Source organism: Lagopus muta, unplaced genomic scaffold, assembly GCF_023343835.1.
Source record: "Lagopus muta isolate bLagMut1 unplaced genomic scaffold, bLagMut1 primary scaffold_182, whole genome shotgun sequence".
In the NCBI taxonomy this organism is placed as follows: domain Eukaryota; kingdom Metazoa; phylum Chordata; class Aves; order Galliformes; family Phasianidae; genus Lagopus; species Lagopus muta.
This window is the reverse complement of record NW_026040226.1, coordinates 2,162-16,499: the sequence shown is the minus strand read 5'-3', so window position 1 is coordinate 16,499 and position 14,338 is coordinate 2,162. Positions and strand designations below refer to the sequence as shown.

At 60.2% G+C, this 14,338-nt stretch overlaps 2 protein-coding genes across 2 annotated transcripts; one reads left to right on the top strand and one right to left on the bottom strand.

The window, feature by feature from the left end:
• Window positions 1–1,124: 1,124 nt before the first annotated feature.
• Window positions 1,125–6,849, bottom strand: NDUFB11 (NADH:ubiquinone oxidoreductase subunit B11). The gene is given in 6 exon segments (XM_048932998.1): window positions 1,125–1,277; window positions 4,156–4,195; window positions 4,198–4,267; window positions 4,269–4,286; window positions 6,699–6,770; window positions 6,772–6,849. Coding segments are annotated over 6 exon segments (402 nt in total). The 3' UTR covers window positions 1,125–1,153.
• Window positions 6,850–7,096: 247 nt separating this feature from the next.
• LOC125687740 (RNA-binding protein 10-like) lies at window positions 7,097–12,696 on the top strand (the record flags this gene model as incomplete). The annotated part of the gene is made up of 5 exons (XM_048932997.1): window positions 7,097–7,283; window positions 7,764–7,795; window positions 8,286–8,460; window positions 10,774–10,956; window positions 12,598–12,696. Coding segments are annotated over exons 3-5 (426 nt in total), but the record flags the coding sequence as incomplete, so codon positions are not given.
• Between the last annotated feature and the right edge of the window lie 1,642 nt (window positions 12,697–14,338).

The following is a 14,338-nucleotide window of genomic DNA, read 5'->3' as shown; positions in this document are numbered from 1 at the left end:
TGGTCTATATGGGATCCCGGGGTCTGTATGGGGTCTATATGGCATCCTGGGGTTTATGGGGTGGGATCTGGAGTCCATATGGGGTCTGTATGGGGCCTATATAGGATCCTGGGGTCCACAGGATGGAACTTGGGGTCTATATGGGGTCTATGGGGTGGCATTTGGGGTCTGCATGGGGTCCATACGGGATCCTGGGGGCTATGGGGTGGGATTTGGGGTCTGCATGGGATCCATATGTGATCCTGGGCTCTATGGAGTAAGATTTGGGGTCTGTGTGGGGTCTATATGGGATCCTGGGGTCTATGGGGTGGGATTTGGGGGTTTGTATGTGGTCTATATGGGATCCCGGGGTCTGTATGGGGTCTATATGGCATCCTGGGGTCTATGGGGTGGGATTTGGGGTCTATATGGGGTCTGTGTGGGGTCTATATGGGGTCCTGGGGTCTATGAAGTGGAATTTGGGGTCATTATGCGATCTATATGGCATCCCGGGCTCTATGCGGTGGGATTTGGGGTCTGCATGGGATCCATATGGGATCCTGGGGTCTGCGGGGCTGGATTTAGGGTCTATATGGGGTCTGTGGGGGTGGGATTTGGGGTCAGTATGGGGCCCTTATGTGATCCCGAGCTCTATGGGGTGGGATTTGGGGTCTGTATGGGATCCATGTGTGATCCCGGGCTCTATGGGGTGGGATTTTGGGGTCTGCATGGGGTCCATATGGGATCCTGGGCTCTATGGGGTGAGATTTGGGGTCTGTATGGGGCCTATATAGGATCCTGGGGTCCATAGGGTGGAACTTGGGGTCTATATGGGTCTATGGGGTGGGATTTGGGGTCTGTATGGGATCCATATGTGATCCTGGGCTCTATAGGGTGGGATTTGGGGTCTATATGGGGTCTGTGTGGAGTCTATATGGGGTCCTGGGGTCTATGAAGTGGAATTTGGGGTCAGTATGCGATCTATATGTGATCCCGGGTTCTATGGGGTGGGATTTGGGGTCTGTATGGGGTCTGTATGGGGTCCATATGTGATCCCAGGCTCTATAGGGCGGGATTCGGGTTTTATGGTCCCCCAGCCCCCCCCCAACCCCCCATCCCCCAAGAATCCCCACAAGAGCTGCAGCCCCCCCTTTATTCATTGGCTCCGCGCCGCTCAGTGCTGTGGGGGCAGCGCCAGGCGTTTGGGGTCGTAGTAATTGGGCTCAATGAGGGGCAGCCCGCGCTGCTCGCGCTCCCGAATCAGGCGCTCGGCCTCACGGCGCGACCACTGCTGCAACCTGCGGGCCGGGGACCCATAGCCAGACCCAGAGCCACCCCATAGCGCCCCATAGCGCCCCATAGCCAGACCCATAGCCAGCCCATAGCGACCACTGCTGCAACCTGCGGGCCGGGACCCATAGCCAGACCCAGAGCCACCCCATAGCCACCCCATAGCCACCCCATAGCCAGACCCATAGCCACCCCATAGCGCCCCATAGCGCCCCATAGCCACCCCATAGCGCCCCATAGCCACCCCATAGCCACATAGCCACCCCATAGCCACCCCATAGCCACCCCATAGCCACCCCATAGCGCCCCATAGCCACCCCATAGCCAGACCCATAGCCAGACCCAGAGCCAGACCCATAGCGCCCCATAGCCACCCCATAGCCACCCCATAGCCACCCCATAGCCACCCCATAGCGCCCCATAGCCACCCCATAGCCAGACCCATAGCCAGACCCAGAGCCACCCCATAGCGCCCCATAGCCACCCCATAGCCACCCCACAGCGCCCCATAGCCACATAGCCACCCCATAGCCACCCCACAGCGCCCCATAGCCAGCCCACAGCGCCCCATAACGACCCCATAGCCACATAGCCACCCCACAGCGCCCCATAGCCACCCCATAGCCACCCCATAGCCAGCCCACAGCGCCCCATAGCCCCATAGCCACCCGACTGACCCCATAGTCACCCCATAGCCACCCCACAGCGCCCCATAGCCAGCCCCATAGCCACGTAGCCACCCCATAGCCACATAGCCACCCCATAGCCACCCCACAGCGCCCCATAGCCAACCACAGCACCCCATAGCCACCCCATAGCCACCCCATAGCCACATAGCCACCCCATAGCCCACCCCATAGCCACCCCATAGCCACCCCCACAGCGCCCCATAGCCAACCACAGTGCCCCATAGCCACCCCATAGCCACATAGCCACCCCATAGCCAACCACCAGCGCCCCATAGCCAACCCATAGCCACCCCATAGCCACATAGCCAGCCCACAGCGCCCCATAGCCACCCCACAATGCCCCATAACGACCCCACAGCGCCCCATAGCCACCCCACAGCACCCCATAGCCACCCCACTGACCCCATAGCCAACCACAGCGCCCCATAGCCACCCCCATAGCCACCCCACAGTGCCCAATGACCACCCCACTGACCCCATAGCCACCCCACAGCGCCCCATAGCCAACCCCCACTGACCCCATAGCCACCCCACAGCGCCCCATAGCCACCCCACTGACCCCATAGCCATCCCACTGACCCCATAGCCACCCCACAGCGCCCCATAGCCAACCACAGCGCCCCATAGCCACCCCATAGCCAGCCACAGCGCCCCATAGCCAGCCCACAGCGCCCCACAACGACCCCATTGACCCCATAGCCACCCCACAGCGCCCCATAGCCACCCCACAGCCACCCCACAGCGCCCAATGACCACCCCACTGACCCCATAGCCACCCCACAGCGCCCCATAACACCCAAATGACCCCATAGCCACCCCATTGACCCCATAGCCAGCCCACAGCGCCCCATAGCCAGCCCACAGCACCCCATAGCCACCCTACAGCGCCCCATAGCCACCCCACAGCGCCCCATAGCCACCCCACTGACCCCATAGCCAGCCCACAGCGCTCCATAGCCAGCCCACAGCGCCCCATAGCCACCCCATAGCGCCCCATAGCCAGCCCACAGCGCCCCATAGCCACCCCACAGCACCCCAAAGCCAAACCACAGTGCCCCATAGCCAACCACAGCGCCCCATAACGACCCCACTGATCCCATAACGACCCCAATGACCCCATAGCCACCCCACAGCGGCCCCATAGCCAGCCCACAGTGCCCCATAGCCACCCCATTGACCCCATAGCCACCCCACAGCGCCCCCATAGCACCCCACTGACCCCATAACGACCCCACTGACCCCATAGCCACTCCAAAGGCCCCCATGGGACCCACAGCCCCCCACTTGTCTGGGACCCCCGTAACGTCCTCATTCACCCCATAATGTCCCCACTGACCCCATAACGACCCTGTTGACCCCAATGTCCCCATAGTGCCCCTACTGACCCATAACGACCCCACTGCCCCCAATGCCCCCCATTGCCCCCATTGCCCCCCATTGCCCCCCATTGCCCCCATTGCCCCCATTGCCCCCATTGCCCCCCATTGCCCCCCATTGCCCCCATTGCCCCCACTGCCCCCATTGCCCCCCATTGCCCCCATTGCCCCCAATGCCCCCACTGCCCCCATTGCCCCCAATGCCCCCATTGGCCCCCATTGCCCCCATTGCCCCCATTGCCCCCAATGTCCCCATTGCCCCCATTGCCCCCATTGCCCCCCACTGCCCCCATTGCCCCCAATGCCCCCATTGCCCCCCATTGCCCCCACTGCCCCCATTGCCCCCATTGCCCCCCACTGCCCCCATTGCCCCCCATTGCCCCCATTGCCCCCAATGCCCCCATTGCCCCCACTGCCCCCACTGCCCCCATTGCCCCCAATGCCCCCCATTGCCCCCATTGCCCCCAATGCCCCCATTGCCCCCATTGCCCCCAATGCCCCCATTGCCCCCATTGCCCCCATTGCCCCCCCATTGCCCCCCCATTGCCCCCATTGCCCCCAATGCCCCCATTGCCCCCATTGCCCCCAATGCCCCCATTGCCCCCCATTGCCCCCCAATGCCCCCAATTGCCCCCATTGCCCCCATTGCCCCCATTGCCCCCATTGCCCCCATTGCCCCCAATGCTCCCATTGCCCCCCAATGCCCCCACCTGCCCCCATTGCCCCCATTGCCCCCATTGCCCCCAATGCCCCCACTCCCCCCAATGCCCCCATTGCCCCCATTGCCCCCATTGCCCCCCATTGCCCCCCCAGCCCCCTACCCTCCATCAGGCAGGTAATGCAGGAAAACCGATCCCAAACCAGCGCCAGGGAAACACCGGCAATGAAGACGGCGCGGGCATTGGCCAAATCAGCAGCGGGGTCAGTGTAAAAAACCATGGAGATCGGGGTGCTGGGGGGGAATATGGGGGGAGGATGGGGGGGGGAATGGGGGGGAATGGGGGGAAATGGGGGGAAATGGGGGGAAATGGGGGAAATGGGGGCGGAATGGGGGGGGATGGGGAGAAATGGGGGAAATGGGGGGGGATGGGGGGGATGGGGGAGATGGGGAGGAATGGGGGGAAAATGGGGGGAATGGGGGGGGATGGGGGAAATGGGGGGGAGATGGGGGGGAAATGGGGAATGGAGGGGAATGGGGGAAATCAGGGGTGAAATGGGGGAATAATGGAGAAAAATGGGGAATAATGGGGAACAATGGGGAAATTGGGGGGGAAATTGGGGAAAATGGGGGAGGAACAGGGAAAAATGGGGGAGAAATGGGAAATAATGGAGAGAAATGGGGGAAAAGTGGGAGAGATGGGGAGGAATGGGGAGAAATGGGGGGGAATTGGGGGATAAGGGGGAAATTAAGGAGAAATGGGGGGAAATAGGGGATAATAGGGATAATGGGGAGGATTGGGGGAAATTGGGGAGAAATGGGGGATAATTGGGGGTAATGGGGGAAGAAATGGGAGATAATGGGGAGTAGTGGGGGAAAATCGGGGAGGAATGGGAGATAATGGCGGGTAATGGACAAAATGGTGGAAAAATGGGGAGAAGTGGGGAAAATGGGGAGAAATGGGGAAAATTGGGGAAAAATGGGAGATAATGGGGGGTAATGGGGGAAAATGGGGGAGAAATAGGGGATAATGGGGAGAAATGGGGGAAAATGAGAAGAAACGGGATGAAAAAAAAACCAGAATGTTTGAGAAGTGAAACCAAAGGGGGGAAATAAGGAAATGGGAAAAAGGGGAGAACAAAATAAGGGTAAAAAGAGAAGAAAAAATTTAAAGTTAAAAAAACTGGGAGGAAAAAGGCACAAAAATGGGCCGAAATCCCCCCAAATCTCCGCTTCCTCCCCCCTTAAGCCCCGCCCACACGCTCTGACCACGCCCCTTTAAGGCGTCACCCAATCGCTGGGCCCCACCCACTGCCCCTTGACCCCGCCCCTTCTCTACTAGGCCCCGCCCCTCATTGACAAGAGGGGCTCTTAGGCTCCGCCTGTTGTCTCAAGGCCACGCCCCCTGCTCGATAAGCCACGCCTCGTTTTCACTTGGCCCACGCCCCCTTGGTGTCTGTGTGGGGAATGGGGACGAAATGGGAGGGAATTGGGGGGAACTGGGAGGACTGGGGGGAAACTGGGAGGGAACTGGGGGGAACTGGGAGGGAATTGGGGGGAACTGGGAGGGAACTGGGAGGGACTGGGGGGAACTGGGAGGGAATTATGGGGAACTGGGAGGGAACTGGGAGGGAACTGGGGGGAACTGGGAGGGAACTGGAGGTAACTGGGAGGGACTGGGGGGAACTGGGAAGGACCAGGGAGTCACTGGAAGGTACTGGGATGAACTGGGAGGGACTGGGAGGGTCTAGGAGCAGGAATGGGGGATGTGAGGCCATACTGGGAGGGACTGGGATGAACTGGAATGAACTGGGAGCAGGACTGGGAACATGGGTATGGCATGTGGGGCCTTACTGGGAGGAACTGGGAGGGACTGGGATGAACTGGGAGGGACTGGGAGCAGGAATGGGGGCTGTGAGGCCATACTGGGAGGAACTGGGAGGGACTGGGTGGGAACTGGGATGGAACTGGGGTGAAACTGGGAGGGAATTGGAGGTAACTGGGATGGAATTGGGGGTAACTGGGAGAGACTGGGAGCAACTGGGATGGGACTGGGAAGGACCGCGGGGTCACTGGTAGGTACTGGGATGAACTGGGGCCTTACTGGGAGGGCACTGGGAGGGACTGGGAGCAGGAATGGGGCCTGTGAGGCCATACTGGGAGGGACTGGATGAACTGGGAGCAGGAGTGGGGGATGTAAGGACATACTGGGAGGAACTGAGAGGGACTGGGAGTTACTGGGATATACTGGGAAGCACTTGGAGGGACTGGGAACATGGGTAGGGGATGTGGGGCCTTACTGGGAGGGACTGGGATGAACTGGGAGCAAGGACTGGGGATGTGGGGCATTACTGGGAGGAACTGGGAGGGACTGGGATGAACTGGGAGCAGGGACTGGGGATGTGGGGGCCTTACTGGGCGGAACTGGGAGGGACTGGGATGAAACTGGGAGGCCCTGAACCAGGCCCAATAAACCACACGTCGCCCCGCCCCCTCATTATCATGCCGCCCCCTGCAGCCAATCACCTCGCAGATCCCGCCCCCCTCCCGCGCACCGCTCCCACAGGCCCCGCCCCCTTTTCCAGACCCCTCCCCCTTCGCTCTCCCAGGCCCCCGCCCCCTTTTCCAGACCCCTCCCCCTTCGCTCTCCCAGACCCCGCCCCCTCTCCCAGGCCCCGCCCCCCCCCTCTCCCAGGCCCCGCCCACCTTCCGCTGGGCCTCCTCCCACGTTTCCTCCTCCCGATGCGCTCCGACCGTTTCCTGCGGTGCCGCCACGACCCGCCCCGCTCCCCGCGCTCCTCCCCCGCGCTCCCCACGGACCCCGCCACGACCGAATCGCCCTCCACAGAGCCGCCATCTTGCCGCCGGAAGTCCCTCCTCCCTTGCTTCCGGTGCCTCCCGGCCGTCTGTGCGGTGGCTTCGCTCCGCCCCCTTCCCCTCCCGAGAGAGGCTCCGGGCCGTTCAGCCAATAGAAAAACAGTACGTGCGCTAAGTCCCACCCCCCCGCCATTTCCGTCGCTTCTTTCTCCGTGTTCACCAATCAGAGAGCGCCTTCTCGGCGCTCAGCCAATAGCGACACAGCGCGCTCTCCGCGTCCCGCCCACTCGTTAAGCCCCACGGCTTCCGCCCCGGCCCTCTGCGCAGCGAACCAATGAGCTCCGCGGATCGCCTGAGTGGCGGCCGATCCGACCAATAGGAACGCGGGGAAGGGCGAGGGGCGGAGCGAGTGCAGCGCGGAGCCGCCATTTTGCGGCGGAGAAACGGCGGCGGTGGCGGCGGCGGAGAGCGGAGGTGGGAACGGAGCGGCGGGGCGGGGCCGGGGGGCGGGGCCTATCCGGTGGTGGGCGGGGCCTAATGGGGAGGTCAATGAATGGGGGCGAGGGGGGCTTAATTGGGGCGGGAGGGGCCTAACGGGAAAGAAGGATTCTGATTGGTGGGATTGAGGGAGGGGGGCGGGGATTGAGTGAGTGTGGGCGGGGCTTGGCGAGCGGTGTTGAGGAAAGGCGGAGGGGGGGTTCCGTGTTAATGAAGGGGCGTGGTTTATGGTAATGAGGCGGGCGGGGCTTGGTGGGGGGCTCCACGTGGCGGCTATTGGTTTATGGGGCCCGGCCCAGTCCATCCCAGTGCCTCCCAGTTCAGCCCAGTTCCTCCCAGTTCAGCCCCAGTTCCTCCCAGTGCCTCCTTTGCTTCTTCCCAGCCTTTCCCAGTCCATCCCGGTGCCTCCCAGTTCAGCCCAGTTCAGCCCAGTTCCTGTCCCCCCCCCCTCCGCAGGGGCCGACATCAGCCATGGAATATGAACGCAGGTAGAGGGGGGGGGGACGCCACAGATGGGGAGACCCCGTGTGGGGGACCCCAAAATGGGGGTGGGGGTCCCTAAAATGGGGGTGGGAGCCCCAAAAGTGGGGGGGGTGAGGGAAAATGGGGGGGTGGTCCCTAAAATGGAGGTGGGGGGGACCCGAAAAGGAAGGAGAGAGACCCTATGGGGATGGGGGACCCCAAAATGGGGGGTGGTCCCTAAAATGGGGGTGAGAGACCCCAAAAGTGGGGGGTGGGTAAAATGGGGGGGGGGGTCTCTAAATATTGGGATGAGGGGACCCCAAAGTGGGGGCCAAGGGACCCCAAAATGGGGGGGTGGTCCCATGCGGGGGGGGGTTGTGGGTAAAATGGGGGGTGGTCCCTAAAACAGAGGGGGTTTGGTCCCTAAGAATGAAGCAGGGCGCCCCCTATTGGGGCTGGGGGCTTTTTGGGATCCCCCCTTTAACCCCCGCCCCCCCCCCCAAATTTCCCCTCTAGGGGGGGGTCGCGGTGACCGGACGGGGCCGTTATGGGGCCGCCCCCCCCCCCCGAAAGCCCCCCGGGAGTGGGGGGGTCCCGCAGCCAATCGCGGGATCACGACTATCGCGACATGGATTATCGCGGCTACGGGGGACCCCCGGACGGAGCCCAAACGTCAGGGACCCCCCCCCAGGTCTGAGCCCCATTCACCCCCATTTCCCCCCCGTTTTGCCCCAGTTTTCCTCATTTTCCCCCAATTTGCCCCATTTCCCCCCAATTTTTTCCCCATTTTCCTCCTTTTCCCCTTAATTTTCCCGTATTTTTCCCATAATTTCTCCCAATTTCCCCAATTTTCCCCAATTTTTTCCAATTTCTCCCAATTTTCCCCAATTTTTTCCAATTTCTCCCAACTTTCCCCAATTTTTTCCAATTTCTCCCCAATTTTCCCCATTCTCCCCCCATTTCTTCCCATTTTCCCCCAATTTTCCCCTCATTTTTCCCCATCTTTTCTCCATTTTCCCCACTTTTGTCTGATTTTCCCCACCTTCCCCCATTTTTCCCCCAATTTTTCCCAAATTTTCTTCATTTTCCCCCATTTTCACCACTTTCCCCTTTTTTTTCCCCAATTTTCCCCCAATTTTTCCCCCATTTTCCCCTCTTTTTCCCAATTTTCTCCCATTCTTCCATGATTTTTCCCCATTTCTCATCAGTTTTCCCCATTTCCCCCCTTTTTTCCCATTTTCCCCCAATTTTCCCCTATTTTCCCCATTTCTCCCCATTTCTCCCCATTATCCCCCCAATTTCCCCCATTTCTCCCCATTCCTTCCAATTATTCCCCAATTTTCCCCCATTCTCCCCAATTTTCCCCCATTTCTCCCCATTTCTTCCCATTCTTCCCCCATTTTCTCCTATTTTACCCCATTTCTCCCCAATTTCCCCCCTTTTTCCCCCAATTTCCCCATTGCTCTCCATTTTCCCTGTAATTCCCCCAATTTCCCCCATTTCTCCCCATTATTCCCCAATTTCCCCCCATTTCTCCCCATTTTCCCCCATATTTCCCCCATTTCTTCCCCAATTTCCCCCATTTCTTCCTATTTCTCCCCATTATTCCCCAATTTTCCCCTATCTCTCTCTGTTTGCCCTCGATTTTTCCCATTTCTTACCCATTTCCCCCAATTTTCCCCATTCCTGCCCAAATTTCCCCCAATTTCCCCCATTTCTCCCCATTTCCCCCAATTACTCCCCAATTTTCCCCCATTTCTTCCCCAATTTCCCCCCATTTCTCTCTGTTTTCCCTCAATTTCCCCCATTTCTGCCCCAATTTCCCCCAATTCCCCCCATTTCTTCCCCACAATTCCCCAATTTCCCCCATTTCTCCCCAATTTTCCCCCATTTCTTCCCATTTCTCCCCATTTTCCCCCAATTTCCCCCATTTCTGCCCCAATTTCCCCCATTTCTCCTTATTTTCTCCCCATTTCCCCAAATTTCCCCAATTCCCCCCATTTCTGCCCATTATTCCCCAATTTTCCCCTATTTCTCTGTTTTCCCTCGATTTTTCCCATTCCAGCCCAAATTTCCCCCAATTTCCCCCATTTCTCCCCATTTCTCCCCAATTTCATCAATTTTCCCCATTTCTCCCCATTTTTACCCATTATCCCCAATTTTCCCCCATTTCTCCCCATTCCTCCCCATTATTCCCCAATTTTCCCCCATTTTTCCCCAATTTCCCCCCATTTTCCCCCATTTTTCCCCAATTTTCCCCAATTTTCCCCAGTTTTCCCCCATTTCTCCCCATTTCTTCCAATTATTCTCCAATTTTCCCCCATTTCTCCCCACTATTCCCCAATTTCCCCCTATTTCTCTCCCAATTTCCCCCATTTGTCCCATTTTCCCACAATTTCCCCCATTTCTTCTTATTTTCTCCCCAATTTCCCCCAATTTCCCCAATTTTCCCCCATTTCTCCCCATTTCTCCCCATTATTCCCCAATTTTCCCCCGTTTCTCCCTAATTTCCCCAATTTTCCCCCATTTTTCCCCACTATTCCCAATTTTCCCCCATTTCTCCCCATTTTCCCACAATTTTCCCATTTCTGCCCCAATTTCCCCCATTTCTCCTTATGTTTCTCCCCAATTTCCCCCAGTTTTGCCCCATTTCTCCCCATTTCTGCCCATTATTCCCCAATTTTCCCCTATTTCTCTCTGTTTTCCCCCCATTTTCCCCACTTCTTACCCATTTTCCCCCAATTTTCCCCATTTCTGCCAAAATTTCCCCCATTTTCCCCCATTCCCCCCATTTCTCCCCATTTCTCCCCAATTTCCCCCCCATTTCTCCCCATTTCTCCCCATTTCTCCCTCATTTTCCCCCAATTCTCCCCATTTCTCCCCATTTCTCCCCATTATTCCCCATTTCCCCCCATTCCCCCCCATCCCTCCCCCCCCAAAATCCCCCCCATCTCCCTCCATCCCCCCCTCCCCCCCCATTTCTCACCTTCTCCCCCTCTTCCAGCCCCCTTACGACTCTGCCGACCCCCCCCGGAAGCGGGACCCCCCCTCAGCCCCCCCGCTGCCCTTTGGGGCGGATGGGGATTACAGGGACCAGGACTACAGACCCGAGGCGGCCGAGGAGGAGCCCCGCGCCAGCACCATCGTCATGCTGCGAATGCTGCCCCAGGCGGCCACCGAGAACGACGTGAGCAATTTGGGGGGGGGGGGGCCTCAACCCATTTTGGGGGGGGGGGGGTCTTCGTTTTGGGGTCTTACAACCTGATTTTGGGGAGCGGCCAAAATGCGGTGCGCTGGCCCTTTAAATTTGCCTCATTGGGACAAGCGGACAGGGAAGCCACGCCCACCTTTGAAGAAAAGCCACGCCCCCTTTGAAAAGCCACGCCCCCTTTGCTGAGCCACTCTCCCCCCTTTAAAGAGACCACGACCCTTTTGAGAAGCCACGCCCCCTTTAGGGAAACCACGCCCCCCTTTGAGAAGCCACGCCCCCTTTTGATTAGCCACACCCCTTTGAGCCACGCCCACTTCGGGGGAGCCACGCCCCATATTGGAGTCTCACACCCAGATTTTGGGGAGCGGCCAAAATGCGGTGCGCTGGCCCTTTAAATTTGTCTCATTGGGACGAGCGGACAGGGAAGCCACGCCCCCCTTTGAGAAGCCACGCCCTCTTTTGTGAAGCCACTCCCACTTTTTCACAAACTTGTTGTACAGCCCAATGTTGGGGAGGGATCAAATGCGGTGCGCTGGCCCTTTAAATTTTCTTTGTTGGGATTAGTGGGGAGGGAAGCCACGCCCCCTTTCAGGAAGCCACGCCCCTTATAGCCCCTCCCACTTGCAAAGCCCCAATTATTTCCCCTTTAACCGATGGCCACGCCCACTTCCAGTTAGCCCCGCCCCTTTCCCTAAAGGGAGCAAACTGTGCTCCCTTGTAGCCACGCCCACTCCATCAAGCCACGCCCCCTTCAGCCATGCCCCTCCACCAAACCCCGCCCCCTTTGTGGCCACACCTGCATCAAATTCTGCCTCCCTCTGTTAGCCACGCCCCTCCCCATAGCCCCGCCCCACCTCAAGCCCTGCCCCTTCCTGTAGCTCCACCCTCCCTACCTCAAACTCCGCCCCCTTTCTTTAGCCACGTCCCCTCCATCAAGACCTGCCCTTTAACCACGCCCCCTTCCCATCATGCCCTGCCCCCTTCCTGTAGCCACACCCTCTCCATTAAATGCCCCGCCTACCTTTAGCCCCGCCCCTTTAGCCCCGCCCCTCCACCATTCACTGTCCCTTTGTAGCCACGCCCCCCTCCATCAAGCCACGCCCCACCTCCAGCCACGTCCCTCCATCAAACCCCGCCCCCTTTGTAGCAACGCCCGCCTCAAACTCCGCCCCCTATTGTTAGCCACGCCCCTCCCCATAGCCACGCCCCCCTACACCAATGCCTGCCCTTTCCTGTAGCCACGCCCCCTCCACCAAGCCACACCCCCACCTCCAGCCGTGCTCCTCCATCCAAGCCCCGCCCCCTTTCATTAGCCACACCCCCTCCACCAAACCGTGCGCTTTAACCCCGCCCCCTTTCCATCAAGCCCCGCCCCCTCCCTATAGCCCCCCCTCCCTTTTCTCCCCCATTCACCCATGGGTGCCCCCCCCCCCCCCCCCATCTCCCCCATTCACCCCTGGGTGCCCCCCCCCCCCATCTCCCCCATTCACCCCTGGGTGCCCCCCCCCCATCTCCCCCATTCACCCATGGGTGCCCCCCCCCCTCCCCCTCCCCCACCCTTGGAGCCCCCCACCCATTTGTGGGGACCCCTCTGACCCCCCTTTTCCCCCCCCCCAGATCCGGGCTCTGCTGCAGGCTCAGGGGGTGCAGCCCAGGGAGGTGCGGCTGATGCGCAACAAATCCTCGGGTGAGTTTTTGGGTGGGGGGCACCCATGGGTGGGGGGGGGGGGGGGGGGGTTGGGGGAGGTCACCTGACCCTTTGGGAAGCAGGGGGGAAAGGGGGAAGGGGGGGGTAGAAGGCTCTGCTGCAAAGGGGCACCCAGGGGTGCTGGTCTGGGGGCACCCAGGGGTGCTGGGTCTGTAGAAGAGGGGCACCCAAGGGTGCTGATCCCAATCCCAGGGGGCACCCAGGGGTGCCGGTCCTATAGGAAGGGGACCCAAGGGTGCCCATCCCACTTTTAGGGGCACCCAAGGGTGCTGAGCCGATCCCAGGAGCACCCAGGGGTGCTGATCCTATAGGAAAGGGGCACCCAGGGGTGCTGGTCTCATCCCAGGGGGCACCCAGGGGTGCTGACCCAATCCTAGGAGCACCCAGGGGTGCTGATCCTGTAGAGAAGGGGGCACCCAGGGGTGCCCATCCCACTCTTAAGAGCACCCAGGGGTGCTGGTCCTGTAGGAAAGGGGCACCCAGGGGTGCTGATCCCATCCTTAGGGGCACCCAGGGGTGCTGATCCCATTCCCAGGAGCACCCAGGGGTGCTGATTCCGTCCTTAGGGGCACCCAGGGGTGCTGATGCTATAAGTCAGGGGGCACCCAGGGGTGCTGATCCCATTCCAGGGGGCACCCAGGGGTGCCCATCCGTGTTTGAGCACCCAGGGGTGCTGATCCCATCCTTAGGGGCACCCAGGGGTGCTGATCCCATTCCCAGGAGGCACCCAGGGGTGCTGATCCCGATCCTAGAAGCACCCAGGGGTGCTGATCCCACTCCCAGGGGGCACCCAGGGGTGCTGATCCCGATCCTAGAAGCACCCAGGGGTGCTGATCCCACTCCCGGGGGCACCCAGGGGTGCCCATTCCTCTTTGAGTAGCACCCCAGGGGTGCTGATCCCATCCTTAGGGGCACCCAGGGGTGCCGATCCTATAACTCAGGGGGCACCCAGGGGTGCCCATCCCTCTTTGAGCACCCAGGGGTGCTGATCCCCCCATCTAGGAGCACCCAGGGGTGCTGGTCCCATCCTTAGGGGCACCCAGGGGTGCTGGTCCCATCCTTAGAAGCACCCAGGGGTGCTGATCCTATAGAAATGGGGCACCCAGGGGTGCCGATCCCATTCCCAGGGGGCACCCAGGGGTGCCCATCCCACTCTTATGAGCACCCAGGGGTGCTGATCCCCCATCTAGGAGCACCCAGGGGTGCTGATCCCATCCTTAGAAGCACCCAGGGGTGCTGATCCTATAACTCAGGGGGCACCCAGGGGTGCCCATCCCACTCCCCAGGAGCACCCAGGGGTGCTGATCCCGTTCTTTGGGGGCACCCAGGGGTGCCCACCCCCTCGTTCTGGGGCACCCAGGGGTGCTCGTCCCTTCTCCAGGAGCACCCAGGGGTGCTGACCCTACAGAAATGGGGCACCCAGGAGTGCTGACCCTATAGAATTAGGAAGTGTGTGGGTGCTGACCCTATAGAAATGGGGCACCCAGGGGTGCTGGCCCTATAGAAATGGGGCACCCAGGGGTGCTGGCCCTATAGAAATGGGGCACCCAGGGGTGCTGGCCCTATAGAAATGGGGCACCCAAGGGTGCTGACCCCATAGAATGGGGACCTATAGGGTCAGGGTCCTGTAGGGTAGCAGTCCTATAGGGT